This window comes from Orycteropus afer, unplaced genomic scaffold, assembly GCF_000298275.1.
Source record: "Orycteropus afer afer isolate SDZICR_OR568_19922 unplaced genomic scaffold, OryAfe1.0 scaffold00002, whole genome shotgun sequence".
NCBI classification, from domain to species: Eukaryota; Metazoa; Chordata; class Mammalia; order Tubulidentata; family Orycteropodidae; genus Orycteropus; species Orycteropus afer.
The window spans coordinates 33295108-33310392 of record NW_006921589.1 but is presented as its reverse complement, the minus strand read 5'-3'; the positions used below and the strand labels follow the sequence as shown (position 1 = coordinate 33310392).

Genomic DNA, 15285 nt, shown 5'->3' with positions numbered 1-15285 from the left:
CATTTACAATCAGGAGCTCCTCAGTTGCTCATTCCACCACTGAGTTTACAATGACTTATAGGTAGAAAAGCCATACTAAGTAATTTACTACACTGCAATACCCATTGAGATGTTTCAACACATGGATGCTGGAAGCGCTCATTTATGTCAAGAAATTTGGAAGACAGCTACCTGGCCAACCAACTGGAAGAGTTCCATATTTATGCCCATGCCAAAGAAAGGTGATTGAAAAGAATGCAGAAATTATCTAACAATATTGTTTTGGTCCTCTAGTGCCGTTCTCACAGAAAATTACACAAATGGAATGGCTTTAACAGGCAGGGATTTGTTCTCTTACAGTTTAGGAGGCTAGAAATTCAAATTCAAAGTACCAACTCTAGGGGCTGGGTGAAAGCCCCTTGACCTTGGGTTTCAGCTTTGCCTCCTGCTTTTGGTCCACTGGAGCTGGAGGTGTCTCTTCACTCAAGCAGCTGCTGACTGCTGAAGCTGACAAATCCAAGGTTGTCACCCAAAATTAAACCACACAGCAAGCTACTAATTCGAGTTCCATTAACAGTCCCAAGATCAGCTGAGTCAATATGGCAGGCTGCTGAATGACAACTTGGCTACATGCAGGATTCAAGCATGCCAAAACCTCAAGACCATTCCCAAACTTTCTTATATGCTGGAAGCAGACCACATCCCTAAAGCTGCTTGTGGCAGATCACACCATGAGGTTGATTGCCAGTGTCATCATGGGGAATCACTACATGCAACTGCCTAGACACTCAAAAACCAGGCCCAGCCAAGTTGACTGACACATAACCTTAACTACCACAAAAATCACATGCAAGTAAAATTTTTCTGAAGATAATTTAAAAATGGTTGCTGCAGTATTTTGACAGGGAACTGCCAGAAATTCAAGTTGGATTCAGCAAAGGACGTGGAACAAGGGATATCATTGTTGATGTCAGATGGATCTTGGCTAAAAGCAAAGAATTCCATACAGATGTTTACCTGTGTTTTATTGACTATGCAAAGACATCCAACTGTGTGGATCAAAACAAATTATGGAAAACATTGTGAAGAATGGGAATTCCAAAGCAGTTCATTGTGCTCATGGGGAACTTCTACACAGACAGAGGGTGTCATTCAAACAGAACAAAGGGTTACTGAATGGTTTAAAATCAGGAAAGGTGTGCATCAGGGTATCCTTTCAGCGTACTTATTCAATCTGTTTGCTGAGCAAATAATCCAAGAAGCTGGACTATATGGAGAAGAATGTGACATCAGGGCTGGGGGAAGAGTCATTAACAACCCGTGATATGCAGATGACACAACCTTTCTTGCTGAAAGTGAAGAGGACTTGAAGCACTTACTGATGAAGATCAAACCTGTACTGAAAGTACAAGTTGATCAAAGCCTTCAGTATGGATTATACCTCAACATTAAAAAAAAAAACCCTCACAATTGGGCCAATAAACAGCAGCATGATAAATGAAAACAGATTGAAGTTACCAAGGAGCTCTGGTAGCATAGTGCCTAAGGCACTTGACTGCTAACCAGAAGCCTGGCGGTTCAAACTCACCAGCCACTCCTCAGAAGGAAGATGGGGCAATCTACTTCCAAAGTGATGCTGCCTCAGAAACCCAAGGAGGGGTCACTATGAGTTGGGGCCAACTCGATGGCACATAACAACAACAATCAACACCCATGGAAGTAGCAGTCAGGAAATCCAATGACTTACTGCATTGGGCAAATCTGCAAAAGACATCTTTAAAGGGTTAAGAGCAAAGATGTCACATGGAAGACTTTGGTGCTCCTGACCCAAACCATAGTATTTTCAATCGCCTCATACTCATGTGAAAGCTGGACAATGAATACAGAAGACTAATGAATAATTGATGCACTTATATCATGATGCTGGCAAGCAAACAAATCTGTCCTAGATGAAATATAGCCAGCATGCTCCTTAGAAGTGAGGATGGTGAGACTTTGCCTCTCATACTTTGGTCACAGCGGGAGGGACCAATCTCCAGAGCACATCATGCTTTGTAAAGTAGAGGCTCAGTGAAAAAGAGGAAGACTCTCAGTGAGACAGACTGACACAGTGGCTGCAACAATGGGCTCAAGCCTAACAAAGATTGTGAGGATGGTGCAGGACTGGGCAGTGTTTCATTCTGCTGAACCTAAGTTCACCATGAGTGCCAACTTCAGGGCACCTAACAACAGGATCCCAGCTTCCTCTGAAAAGTAAACAACTTTGGTCTAAAACACAGAAGCCATCTTTGGCTCTTGTTTATATAACTGTTATAGTAGTCACACCCATTTGTTTATATGCTATGCTACTTTCAACCTACAGCACAGTTGAATTTTCACAGATACCATTTGCCCTGCAAAGTCTAAAATATTTACTGTTTAACTCGTTACAGAAAAAATTTGTAGACCTAGATCTAGAATCTTCTATTTCCCTTTAGGTTCAAAAACCTGGTTCAGTCTGTAGACTGTAAATGTAGCTAACCTCACAAAATTACTACTCACCAAAATATCAATCAATTTATAATGAATATGCAGCCTTCTGGCCAGTGTGGTCCAGCTACATGGGCAGTTTTTATTTTTTTTGAAGAGTCTTACGGACAATTTTAAACTTACACAAAAATAAAGAAATACAATTAACCCTCATTGATTTATTGCTCAGTTTCAACTATTATCATTTCCATGGCCAATCTTATTTTGTCCATATTCTCCAATCATTTTCCCAAACGCTGGATTTTTTAAAACAAATTTAAGCTATTGTTTCTTGAAATCTTTTTCTGTGACTGTTGAAAGGTAGACAAGTTTCTCTCTTCAACTGTTGTTGTTGCTGTTGTTATGTGCCATTGAGTCAGACGCAACTCATAGCGACCCCTCCTTGGTCTTCCAAGGCAGTATCACTAGGGAAGTAGATTGCCCCACCTTCAACTGGGAGAATATAAACCAGGGCCTGTGGCAGCCATTCTTGCCACCAGGTGGAGCCTTCCAGTGACTTCTATCCCATGCACATTAAAATCTAGTCTATACAACCACCTACAATTCCGACACGATCTGATCGGATGCCTCTCTAATCTCATCTCCTAACAATCTCTACACCACCTGTTCAGCTTCAGCCACACTCACTTGCATATACCAAGGATGCTTTTGGGGGCTGTGCAGATAGTTTCCTCTGCTTCAATCTTGCCTGAATTATCTGTATATCTGCATGGATTATTCCTTTACTTCCTTAATAACTCAGCTCAAGGAAAAAAAAAGTCATCATTCATTCATTCAACAAGTATTTATTACAAGTGCCTTCATCCATCTGGCACTGTTGTAGGCTTTTTGGGCACACAATTAACAAAGTAATTAAAACATTCATGATGGATGGAGTTTAGCTTTTAGAGGCATAAAAACTAAAATAGAAAAAGGAAAATATGTTAAGACACATAAAAGTTGCTACAGAGAAAAATAAAGCAAAAAAGTGATGGTAAAAGAGATTGTTGCAACTTTAAATAAAGTGGTCAGGGGAGGTCTCAGAAATGAGAGAAAAGCAAGACATGTGGATGTCAAGAACAGGCAGGACTGTACCTGGTGTGTCTGAAGATTAAGGACAGTAAGACTGTAGTACTGAATCTGAGAAAGTAGCTGAAGATGTGATCAGAGGTGGAGCGGTACAGCGGGCCTCTTAAAGCTTTATTAAAGGTGATCATAAGGACCTTGGCTTTTATACCAAGATGGAAGCCATTTGAGGATTTGAGATGAGAGATTCAACTCAAGTTTTCACAGGCTCACTCTGGCTGTTGTGTTAATAGACTGGGAGCCAGGGTAAGTAATTACAAGCCCCAGTGGTGCAAACAGTGAAGCATTGCTAACCGAAAGGTTGGAAGTTCAGAACCACCTAGCCATAGCGTGGGAGAAAGACCTTGTGATCTGCTTTGTAAAGATTACAAGCCAAGAAAATCTTATGTGGCAGTTCTACCCTGTCACATGGGGGTCACTCTGAGTCAAAATTGACTGCATGGCACCGAACAACGGGGTAACAGATTACATTGACAGTCCAAATTCTCCATCCCTCCTGCTATCCATCCTTTTGCTATGTTATCTTGCAGCAATCACATATGTGAACTCTGGGCCCAATCATGTAACTTGATTTGACCAATGGGATGTTAGTAAATTGGCTCTGGGACTTTTTTTAGTTTTTATAGTTGTGATAGTTGGAGCTGTGTGTCAACTTGGCTGGACCACAATTTTGTGTGGTTTAAGTCGTTGTGATGTGGTTTATTCCCATGATGGGATCAGATGAATATGTTTTAAGCAGCCAATCCATTGAAAGGGAGTTTCCCTAGGGGTGTGGCCTGCTTCCAGTATATTTATGGACATTCTGGGAAAAGAGACACTCTTCCGTGGATCGGGATTCTGTTGTGCTGACTACAACTGTCCATGAGTGAACAATCCACCACTCAGGAATCTTGGATTCGTCATTCGTTGGAGTCAACAGCCAGTGTACTGCCTGCCAACCTTGAGCTCCTCAGCCCCTGCAGCTGCAAGAGTCGGGAAAAGCCTCCAGCTTGACGTTTGATCCAAGAACTTTGGATTTGCCAGCTTCTATAAGTGTGCAAGCCATTTTCCTAATTTCTCTTTCTCTCTTTATATAAGCTTTACTGGTTTTGTCTCTCTAGAGAACCCAGTCTAACACAATAGTGATTTGGGTGACAGTTTACAGAGCAAATTCATATTCCATGCAGCAGTTCATACACATTTTGTCTCATGACATTGATTGCAATTCCCCTCTATGTAACAACTCCCTTTCCATTTCTTCCCCATACTTACCTCTTCCCTGTGTCCTTCCCTCCAATGTACTTCTGCACCCTGAGCTGTCCCCCTGTGCAAACACTGCCCTTCTGTTCTCCCATGATTGATCACACCAAGGAGTCTATCTACCTGATGTAAATGTTCATCTCATATGCCTACTGTTTGGCTGAAAGCTATAGGAGTGAGTAGTTCTAGACTTGAAGGGTAACTAGAGGCTAGCCTCAGGGATCCCACCAGGCTTCATCAGTCCAGTAAACCTGGTCTTTTTTTATCATTGCATTTTGTTCCACATCGTTCTCCCACTCTATCCTGGGTCTCTTGCACAAATCCCCCCCGAATGGTTGACAGTGGTAGCCAGGCACCATCAATTTCTTTTGGTCTCATGGTCATAAAGGCTGAGGATCGCATGGTCTACTAGTCCCTTGGACTAATTGTTTACATGCATTTTTGCTTTTCTTCATTCTTCTTTGCTCTGGATGAGGAGAGACCCATCACTGCACCTAAATGGCTGCTTACAAGCTTTTAAGACCCCAGTCCCTACTCACCAAAGTAGGATGTAGAACAAGGGTTTTGTGTAGTATGTTATGCCAACTGAGCTTGATGTCCCCTCCAACTATGGTCCTGAGCCCACAGGTCCAACTACTTGCTCCCTTGGTAGCTTGCTGTGGCCAAGAAGCCACCACCACCTTGCCCTGTTGTCAGCTCTACTATATACCCATCGTTACAGCACATACAAATATGCATGAAGAAACACTGCCTGCCAACCCTATACATGGTCATGGGCACCATTACTCTCTGCCTAGACATACCTGATCATTCAGCCTGCCCACTCATCTATGCACCCATAGATCAATGCTTGCCATCACTGATAACACAGTACTGTACATGCAAAAAGGTTCATCTTTGTTGTATCTCTCATGTATCTATGTCTTCCTCTTCCTCAGTGCCTCTGTTACTCACTTTTAGTACACTGTCCTTCCCTTCACCCAAATCTGTACTTGTCTCTACCTATCTAGCAGTGTTCCTCGTAACCAACAAAGAAAGTTTCCTCCCATACAGAAATCTTTCCTTGACTTTTTACAATAGTGAACTAATACAGTATGTCCTTCTGTAATTGACTTACTCCACTCAGTATGTCCTCCAAGTTCATCCACATTATGCAGTGTTTCACAGACTCTACATTATTCTTTAGTGTTGCATAGTACTCTACTGTGTATATATACTATAGTTTGGTTACCCATTCTTCTGTTGATGGGCACCTAGGTTATATCCATCTCTTTGCTATTGTGAATAGCACCACAATGAAATGGGTGTGCATGTTATCTGTTCTTGTCCTGGGCTCCCACTTCCTTTAGGATATTGTACTTAGTAATGGGACTGCTGGATCAAACGGTATTTCTAATTCCAACTTTTTAAGGAATCACCATACTACTTTCCAAAGTGGTTGTATCATTTTACAGTCCCACCAGCAGTGTATGAGTCTCAATCTCTCCAATCCACACCAGATGTTATTTTCTGTCTTGCTGATGGGATATCATTCTTGAAGCAGGACAAAACCTGGAACTTTAAATCTAAGAAAACATAGCCCCTTCAGGTTAAGTCAACCAATATAATTCATTTTACTTTCAAACATGTAACCAATGCACTTCTGAACCCCATCATCTTAGGCAAGGAAATACTGCAACTGATTATTCAGGCCACCATCTTCAACATTAGAATTTACATCTCAAAATTAAGGACTATAATATAGTACTTAATATAAGGCAACTAAGGTCAATTTGTGTTCTCTGGTAGCATAGTGGCTAAGACACTTGCCTGCTAACCAGACGGCTGGTGGTTCAAACCCACCAGCCACTCCTCGGAAGGAAGGTTGGGCAACCCTACTTCCGTAGTGATACTGCCTCGGAAACCCAAGGAGGGGTCGCTATGAGTCGGGTTTGACTCGACGGCACATAACAACAATAACAAAGGTCAAGTTCTTCTTTTAAGTGTATCAACTGGGAAACTCAACAATTAAACAATTACTCTCTTAGGAAATTCAAACATCATCTGTACCAAGCACCTTTGATGTTTCTTTTTTACAGGAAGCAAATTAAAGACTACAAGAACCAAGGGACCAAAGGAACTTTATGCAACACACTGGTTAAGACATGTGTTCTCCACCCATAAAAAGCTTATGTAGAATATAACTGTTCCAACTGTGCCCTACATGTATTAAAATATTTACACGTTACTCTTAACCACTAAATTTTCCTTTACAAATACAGGGATGCACAGAGGTTAAGTGACTTTCCAGGGTCATAGCTAGTAAGGGCTAATTAGAATCTAAGCACTCTGGTCTGGAGTTGGAGCTCTTATCTTGGCAACAAGGAAGAATTTGTAATATGGTCTACAAATTTGCTTAATCTCTCAGGCTTAATTAAAAAAAAAAAAAAAAAAGTCTATGGAAAGACCAAAACCTAACAATCCCAGATCAAAAGCTACCTCACTGTAGTCACTAGATAATGTAGACTTGGTTACAGTCTGGAAGCTTTTGTCATTACTGTTCCTGAAGGAGAAAAAGGACATCAAGTCATTTGAAAAACCCCACTAAGGCAGAGCTCAGCAAGCAGCAGTCTTCCTGTAATCTGGTTCCATTACATTTAGCCCAGAGAAGAAAGGCACAAATCCCAATCTTGGCAATCCCTAAAATGAAAACAAAACCAAGTACCCCTAAAGACTTAAGAACACCTCCAAGACCAGAAAAGTATCTACTCTTTCAAGTGACAGGTAGGAAAGAAAATGTAGACTCATATATATTTCATAGGCACACGTTTATTCTGAATAAATCATCTTATACAGTAATTACTGAAAAAGATGTCCATTAGTTTACTTTAGCTATGTACGTAAATCATTCAAACAAAATAAACATGGCAGTAATACAAAAACTAAGAAATTTACAAAGCTATACAAATAATTTAGTACTTAAAAATTAGACTGATACAGTCTATATGATCTCTTCAAGATCTGTACAATTAGATCTATACAGTTTTTTTAAGGGGGAAAAAGAAAGAATGCTTTAAGGCTTCTTTGAGAGTAATTCTTTTGGTTGGGTCATACTCCAACATTTTCTGAATGAGGTCAAACAGAAGCTCATGTTCAGCATCCTGAGAAAGCATAAATTCCTGTGAGCAAGAGAGAAACATATTCAAGTGATTGCTACCACTATTTATTATCATTTTATTTATCCACCATAAAAAAGCAGAGTAGAAACTCAATTTTTTTTTAAAACCATTTAAGCAATGTCCCAGGCTTACCTTCAGAGGTTTACAGCGTCTTGAAACGTATCTGCCAGCAGAACTGTGTTCATCCCAATCTAACCGATCATGATGGAAATATTTACGTTTCCTAAAAATAAGTCAAGATCCATTTACATCTGACATTGAAAACTTGCAACACCTTAAAAAGGTGGTGATTGATTTCAATTATTATATTGCTAGATAAATTCAATGCAGTCATCTAAAAAATGTATCTTGATTTTACACACACACAGGCTATGCAGTGTTAAATTTCCTTAAAAGTACCAGGTTGCCACCTTCAAACATCTCCTCTTTATACAAACCATAAATCCTCATAATTATGTATATTCACAGGGAGGAAAAAGTCCAGAAGGTCATCAAAACATTAAAATGGTGATGAAAGCTAAATTACAGATATGGAATTTTCTCTTTATATATTTTATAAACACAGAAAATCTTGGTAAAAGCAAATATAATGGCAATAAACATGCTAAGTCAGTCTCTAAGAAATTTATATTGACTTTAATAAATGATGGCTGTATTTAACACAAAACATCTATAAATGCTTTCATAGATTTAAAAGTTTAGGCAGTAGCTTAGAGAGATGGTGTGACTTTTAAGAAGTAACAATCCACTATCCCCAAGGTAATGTGAAATTTAACTTAAGTATGTTTGACTTCAATGTTCTACCAAGTTCTAATCAAAACATGTGACCAAGTAGCACTAAGAATAGCACTAACTCTAAAATAAAACATACCTGGTTTTCTGTATCATATGTTTTGGTAAAGGTCCAAGAATCCTTTCCATCATTGCTAAGTGCTCCTTACTATCATGTGTCTAAAATAATAAAGAAAAAAAAAAATCTGTCAGTCAAGTATCTCCACTTGCACACTGTGGTCTATTTTTAAGTAAGAACTTAAATAACACAACTGCTCATTTTCTAGTCCACAGGATGATTAGAAGGCAAAGGAAGGTGATCACTAAAAAAGGCATGGTTTCAGTTACAGCTGATAGAAAAAGCTGTTAGGGCATACAGACCAAACTCACCAATAATTTACCTATACAGTCAGGGATGCTGTTCATAACATACTTAAAAATTTTTGTTCCAGGTAGATTTGAGGGGGAGGGGAGATGAACAATAAATTACGAACAGAATACTAATGCTCAAGGGTGGTAGACTGAATGGGTTTTGTTTCTTTATGCTTATCCCTAAGTAACAGTCTATAACAAGGAAAAAACAAAAAACATCTACCTAAGTGTATGTATGTGTTTACCTTAGAGTTAAAGTATTCATTTACATAAACAAGGTACTTTTGGAGGTGGGGAAGCAGACACTAAAACAGATTACTGTCACTTACTGGAAACACTGTAAACCCAAGGTAGTATTCAATAAGAATGCATCCTATACTCCAGACATCACATGGCTGGGACCATCCTAGGGCTACAAAGCAAAGCATTAGAAGAAAAATATATAGTCAATGTTTCTTAAACTATGTATACAATTTACTGTTTAACCAGGAAGGATCCTAGAGGAAGCACAATTCCAGGATATTATATATGTATATTATATATAGCTAGAAAGCGCAAGAGCTCTGGAGACTCATAGTTTCAAGTCCCAGTTCTGACTTGTTCAGTGGGTCCAGTGATTTGGAGTGGGGGGGGGTTTATCTCAGCCTCAATTTCTTAAATGGTAAAACAGGAACTAATCTCTACCCTGCAAGAACTGAGCAGACATGAAAGTGTTTGGTACATAACAGGCATTAGATGATTACATTTTAAAATTTCACCACATACCACAAATACACAAACTAAACTCCATTTGGCTCAAAGAGACAAAGTGATAACCACTTGCTCAGAGGCCCAAAGCTGACTCTGGAACTATTAGAACAATTAAGGAGATTAAAAATTTTTAATGTATTTTCCTCTTAGAGAGTGAAAGGAGAAAAGACACAAATTCCACAAAGAAAAGGACCTCAAACTGTTAAGTAAATTTCAATTTCATTAAAAATATATACATTGCTTACAGTTGAGAAAATTGTATCTTGCACTGTCATTTTATGTATCTTTGTAACCATTAAGATAATTGTTACAGGTTCCCAAAACACAATTAATAACTACACACCTAAAATAACTTCAGGTGCTCTGTAATGTCTTGTGGATACCAATGTACTGTGATGTTCATCATCATATGTTGCACTTCCAAAGTCCACAACTTTAATATCTGGATTTATTAAAGTACGCTCATCACGTTTCTGAAAACCATAAATGATGGTTAAGAAAGCACAGAAGAGAAAAAAATACTCCCTTGAAATTATAAAGACAATACACTAACAACTTACCATTTTGGGGTTATATGCCTCTGTGTAGTCAGACTGTACAAACAAGATGTTTTCAGGCTTTAGGTCTGTGTGAGTCAACTTATTGCTGTGTAAAACTGAGAATGAAACAGAAATTTTACAACGCTGTGATCTGAAAATCAAAAAACAATGACGTAACAAAACCCAGAAGCCCTACAATAAAATAATCTCTCATGCCTTTCCCACACGCCTGAGTGGGTCAAGATTCTAGCCACCTAGAAAGCCACTCATTATCCTCCTTAAAAAGTTACTCAGTTTACTAACAGCTAAGATTCACCATTCCTTCATTTCACTCAGTGTTCTAGATTACTATTTTCAGGAATCAGAAAGACTAAATCAGTCTTCAAAGTGACAACATATTATATCAGATAGTATGCTATTTACAGGAGCTCTGGTAGCACAGTGGCTAAGACACTTGCCTGCTAACCAGATGGCTGGCGGTTCAAACCCACCAGCCACTCCTCGGAAGGAAGGTTGGGCAATCTACTTCTGTAGTGATACTGCCTCGGAAACCCAAGGAGGGGTCGCTATGAGTCAGGTTTGACTCGACGGCACATAACAACAACATGCTATTTACTGAATGAAATACACACTACTGACGGAAAGAGTTTAAAAATCAACTAAATCTTTTCACATGTACTTTTAAGTCACCTATACGTCAGCTTCTCTAATCAGTTTGATATTAAACTAGTCTTACTAATCAAAACTCAAGTTTCTGGAAAATATATAAAGTACTTACAATTCACAGACTTGCATATCTGGTATGCCATCTTCCTGATATGATCCAGTCGAAATGGTAGAAAACCATTTTCCTTAATGAAGTCATAAGTACTAAGTCCCAGCAGTTCAAACACAATACAAATGTGTCCATGATGTTCAAACCACTCCAACATCTGGACACACCGGCTATAAACACATGAAAAATAACTTGAGTACAGCTTTCACAAATCAAAACTTCCCGGCATGGTTTTCCAAGTTCTAATTTGATACTTACAACATACTGTTGGGGTCTGTTGTATTTAAGTGTTCCAGAACTTGTATTTCTGAGCGAGCAGCTTCGCAGTATCTGTCTACATTTTTCACTATTTTTACTGCTACATGTCTACCTCCTCTGTAGAGAGAAAAGTTTAAAAATGACTGTTTCCATGTTCCTATCACCCTCTTCAAATGCTTGCATTACTTCTACTCTGACCTACCGTATTTGTTTTATAAATGTATCAGCATTAAGTTTTCACTGATTACACATAAGCACACCCTCTTCCAAGTGGAACTCAATGCAAGCAACTAGAAGAACCTTTGAACATATTATGGTAGGGTTGGTAATACAAATAACACATATGCAGAACTACACAGATTTCATTCATCAGATCACCACTCACTTTTGAGTTTTTTTTTTTTTTTTTCCTTAATGGGGGGGTGTCCTTCAACTATAATAAACTATCTATAACTCTAATTTAACAACTATATTGGGATACTACCACCTCAAGTAGCACCCCAATTTCAAAGTCTATATATAGCAGTTTCTTCCTACAATACCTGTCATCGTCAAAATTCTCAAATCTTCCTTTGATCCAGGTTACCAGAACAGTTGGAATAGAGCTGGGTCACAGTAAAGAACTTGTGTTCTCAGAATCTTACCAGCCAATAGTGGGCAAGCTCCTCTAATAATTCATCTTTTTAAAAATTGCAATTCAGAAGAGGAAAAGAAAAAAATCAAACAGGGAAAAAGGTAATGGAAAAATGTGGTAGTTAAGTTGTATGGTTTTGAGTGGCTGGATAAACTGGATGTAGTTATTTCCCATGATGAGACTGGTAATTAACTACATGGTGGAATCTACTAGAGCAGCTGAGTCGCTCCCTCAGGGATGTGATCTGCTTCCAGTATGTAAGCAGCAGCATCAAGAAAGGTCTCTGGAGCTTTTGGCACATGTGGACCCTGGATGGAGGCAAGTCTTCATTTAGCATGTTTCCTGCCAATCTTGGGGCTGTGCCTTTTTGTCAACCATGAGTTGGTCAGCCTCAGTATTCAGCAGCTGCCTGAGTTAATAGAAGCCTCCACTTTTAGTGGGCTAAAGCCCAAGGTCAAGGGGCCTTCACCCAGCCCCTAGAACTGGCACACTGAACTCACGACTTCTAGCCTCCTACAATGTAAGAGAATAAACTCCTGTTTGTTAGAGCCATCTATTTGTGGTATTTTATGTTAGAGCGGCACTAGAGGACCAAAACACCAGGTAACTATCCTGAAGACTTATTCAGTAGGTTGAGGGTAAGAATAGCTGAAATCACTTCTAACCACTGATGTAGGAAGAAAAGAATAGACCCAACTCAAAAACCCAAGCTGAAAGAGTATAAAGATAAATACATAATTCAGGATCAGACCATATTCTAAAGCTAAATAACTTTTCTATACTGTCAACCTCCCCAAGTAGGAAACTTACGCTTTATGATCGATGCACTCCACTACTTTTCCAAAAGCTCCTTCACCCAAAGTATCAACAATTTCATCTAAAAGAGAGAAATAAACCTCAGTCATATCTAGAAATGGAAACATTTTACTTATCATGATAAAAGCTATCAATGTAGATTATTCTAGTTGATGCTATAAATTCCCTATCACTAGATATTTATTTTATCGGTCAACACCATTAAAAAAATAAAAAATAAAAACAACAAAAAAAATACATATATATAATTATTTTTAGGTCTAATTTCATTAATTTGATTTACTGTTCTGGAAGTTCTGTACAACAAACATTAAATTTCTAAAGAAAGCAAAACACAATCCCACCCCACCAAAAGAAATGAAAAGAGAAAAGAAAAAGGGAAAAAAAAAATAGAAAGAAAAAAAGATTTCCAAATCCCTGAAATCTTAATCTATACATAGATTATGTTATCTGAAAAGTTAATAAGTGTTGAAAAATATTCTATACATCTTGCACTTAGTACGTCTCCACTCTGACAGATCAGGTGACCCTCCTCATCATCCTCTACACTCCTGGTTCTTTTCCTTCGGTGACTCTTCTGGAAACGTCAAGTGGGCGGCACCAAGATCATCCAGCCAATCAATATACCCGAGTGTATTCAGGGCAGAATACGAAATTCATTCAGCGGGGAGATATTCAGGCATTCAGATACACGCCAGGCCACAAACGGTTGGCAGGAGCAATTTCAAATTCAGTCCCCAGAAATTCACAGGGCACATAGTTTATGTTAACAGGAGAAAAACATGGCAAGGAACAGATTTTCAGATAAGATACTCAAAGTGGCAAGGCAACAAAACATAATACAATTGTTTTTCTTTTTTTAAAAAAAATGCTTAGTTGTTGCATTCACTGAAATATAATTTTAAGTTTCTAGTGTCCTAATCGTTGCAATGTAGGAGGTAAAATTTACTCATCAAAGTAAAACTGTGGCCAAATTAAGATTTCCTAGCTAATCTAAGAAAATAAATATTGGAACAGTAAATAAAACTCTAATTTTTTCAGGGAAAAATATTTGGCATACAAGAACAACATACAGCATTTTAAATGTCATCTGAGCTAATCTCTAAATTAACATATAACCCATAGTTAAAATCTGTTGCTAAGTGAAAAAAATTTAGAAAGCATGCTTTTGCTAGCACAAAGAGGCATATCTAAACCACAATTACACAAAAATACAATGTCTGTCTTCTTTTTGTGATCAGGCTTCCATTTATCAAAACATGTTTCTTCAAATATCATAAAAAACCTTTTGGAATATCTTGAAATCATTTTTACTAACTAACCTAAATAATTTTACTGTTATTTACTATTTCACTGAATGACAATCAGTAGCCAACTAACATTAAAATCTGTTTTGGGAATTTCCTATCTAAAACACACAGAAAGAATCCTGTTAAGTTAAAATTCAGTTGACTTCATCTTAAACAGAACTTTTCTTAAATAGTCAAACACAAATTCAATCTTCCTGTTCCACATGGGAAATAAAAATTTCCAAAAGTGTTTTAAAAGAGCTCATACCCCATGTGAACGATGATGTGAGGTGATCCTGTGTTTGCTTTTGTAACTACTTCTTCCACTTCTACCAGAGGACTTGCTACTATGGTTCTGGTATCTGCTTTCATGGTCTCTATGGCGGTGTCCAGGTTCACATCCTTGATTGTAGTCATTTCTGTATTCATCAATGTAGCGACGACTATGATAATCTTTCTCATTTATAGATCTGCTTTCCAAATAATGGCTAGAGAAATTTTAAAAACTTGTTTTTAATACTTTATATTAATACCAAATAATCTCAAAATCCTAGTAAATCTCTTGAAACAGTACTCTTAGTATTTCTCATTGGACATAGGAAATATGGAAATCCAAGTTAATTATTTTAATTGATGCAAGTTTTAATCGTGAAAATATTTATACACTCAGACATTTCCTTTAAACACCCTCCTTACCTATCAGATGTTTTAGAGTGATTATATTTGCAGCGCTTGTTCTCCCGAGCACTGCTATGTGACCTCTTCCTCCTTTTATAACTGCTGCTGCTCCTCCACTTTCCACAATCCCAATCCTTTTCATCCCAATCAGGACAATAAGTTCTCCTTGAGTGTCTCATCTACATAAAAGGAAAGTTTTACACAGTTAAATTGTTTCCCACTGTCAACAGAATTGTTTAATCAAAATCTTCTTTGCAAATCCACCCAAGTTGTGATCTTTTAAAGTTTAAAAGTCATTGTTACCCAATCTAAAAATCACAGATAAACAGCATCACTGGAATGTTCCATATGTCGGACTTTATTCATATATTCTGTCTGTATTATCCACCTCATGCCTTGGATCAAGTAGATTTCAAGAGTTTAGGAAAAGAAA

General features: G+C 38.1%; 1 protein-coding gene across 1 annotated transcript; it reads right to left on the bottom strand.

Annotated features, from left to right (window-relative positions):
- Positions 1–7826: 7826 nt before the first annotated feature.
- Positions 7827–15031, bottom strand: CLK1 (CDC like kinase 1). The gene is made up of 12 exons (XM_007935250.2): positions 14871–15031; positions 14443–14662; positions 13372–13462; positions 12880–12946; positions 11436–11552; positions 11181–11347; positions 10424–10518; positions 10207–10336; positions 9443–9525; positions 8842–8921; positions 8103–8193; positions 7827–7970 (listed from the first exon to the last, which is right to left on the bottom strand). The coding sequence occupies exons 1-12, from the start codon at positions 15029–15031 to the stop codon at positions 7827–7829; spliced, it is 1446 nt and encodes a 481-aa protein (XP_007933441.1).
- Positions 15032–15285: the final 254 nt, after the last annotated feature.

Bases quoted from the DNA above. Each gene is read 5' to 3' on its own strand.
- CLK1 (XM_007935250.2), bottom strand. From the start codon at position 15,031: ATGAGACACTCAAGGAGAACTTATTGTCCTGATTGGGATGAAAAGGAT. The intron at 11,553-12,879 runs GTAAGTTTCCTA...TTCTCTCTACAG, and splicing joins GAGTGCATCGATCATAAAGC to AGGAGGTAGACATGTAGCAG. The intron at 8,194-8,841 runs GTATGTTTTATT...ACTTATTTTTAG, and splicing joins CATATGATACAGAAAACCAG to GAAACGTAAATATTTCCATC.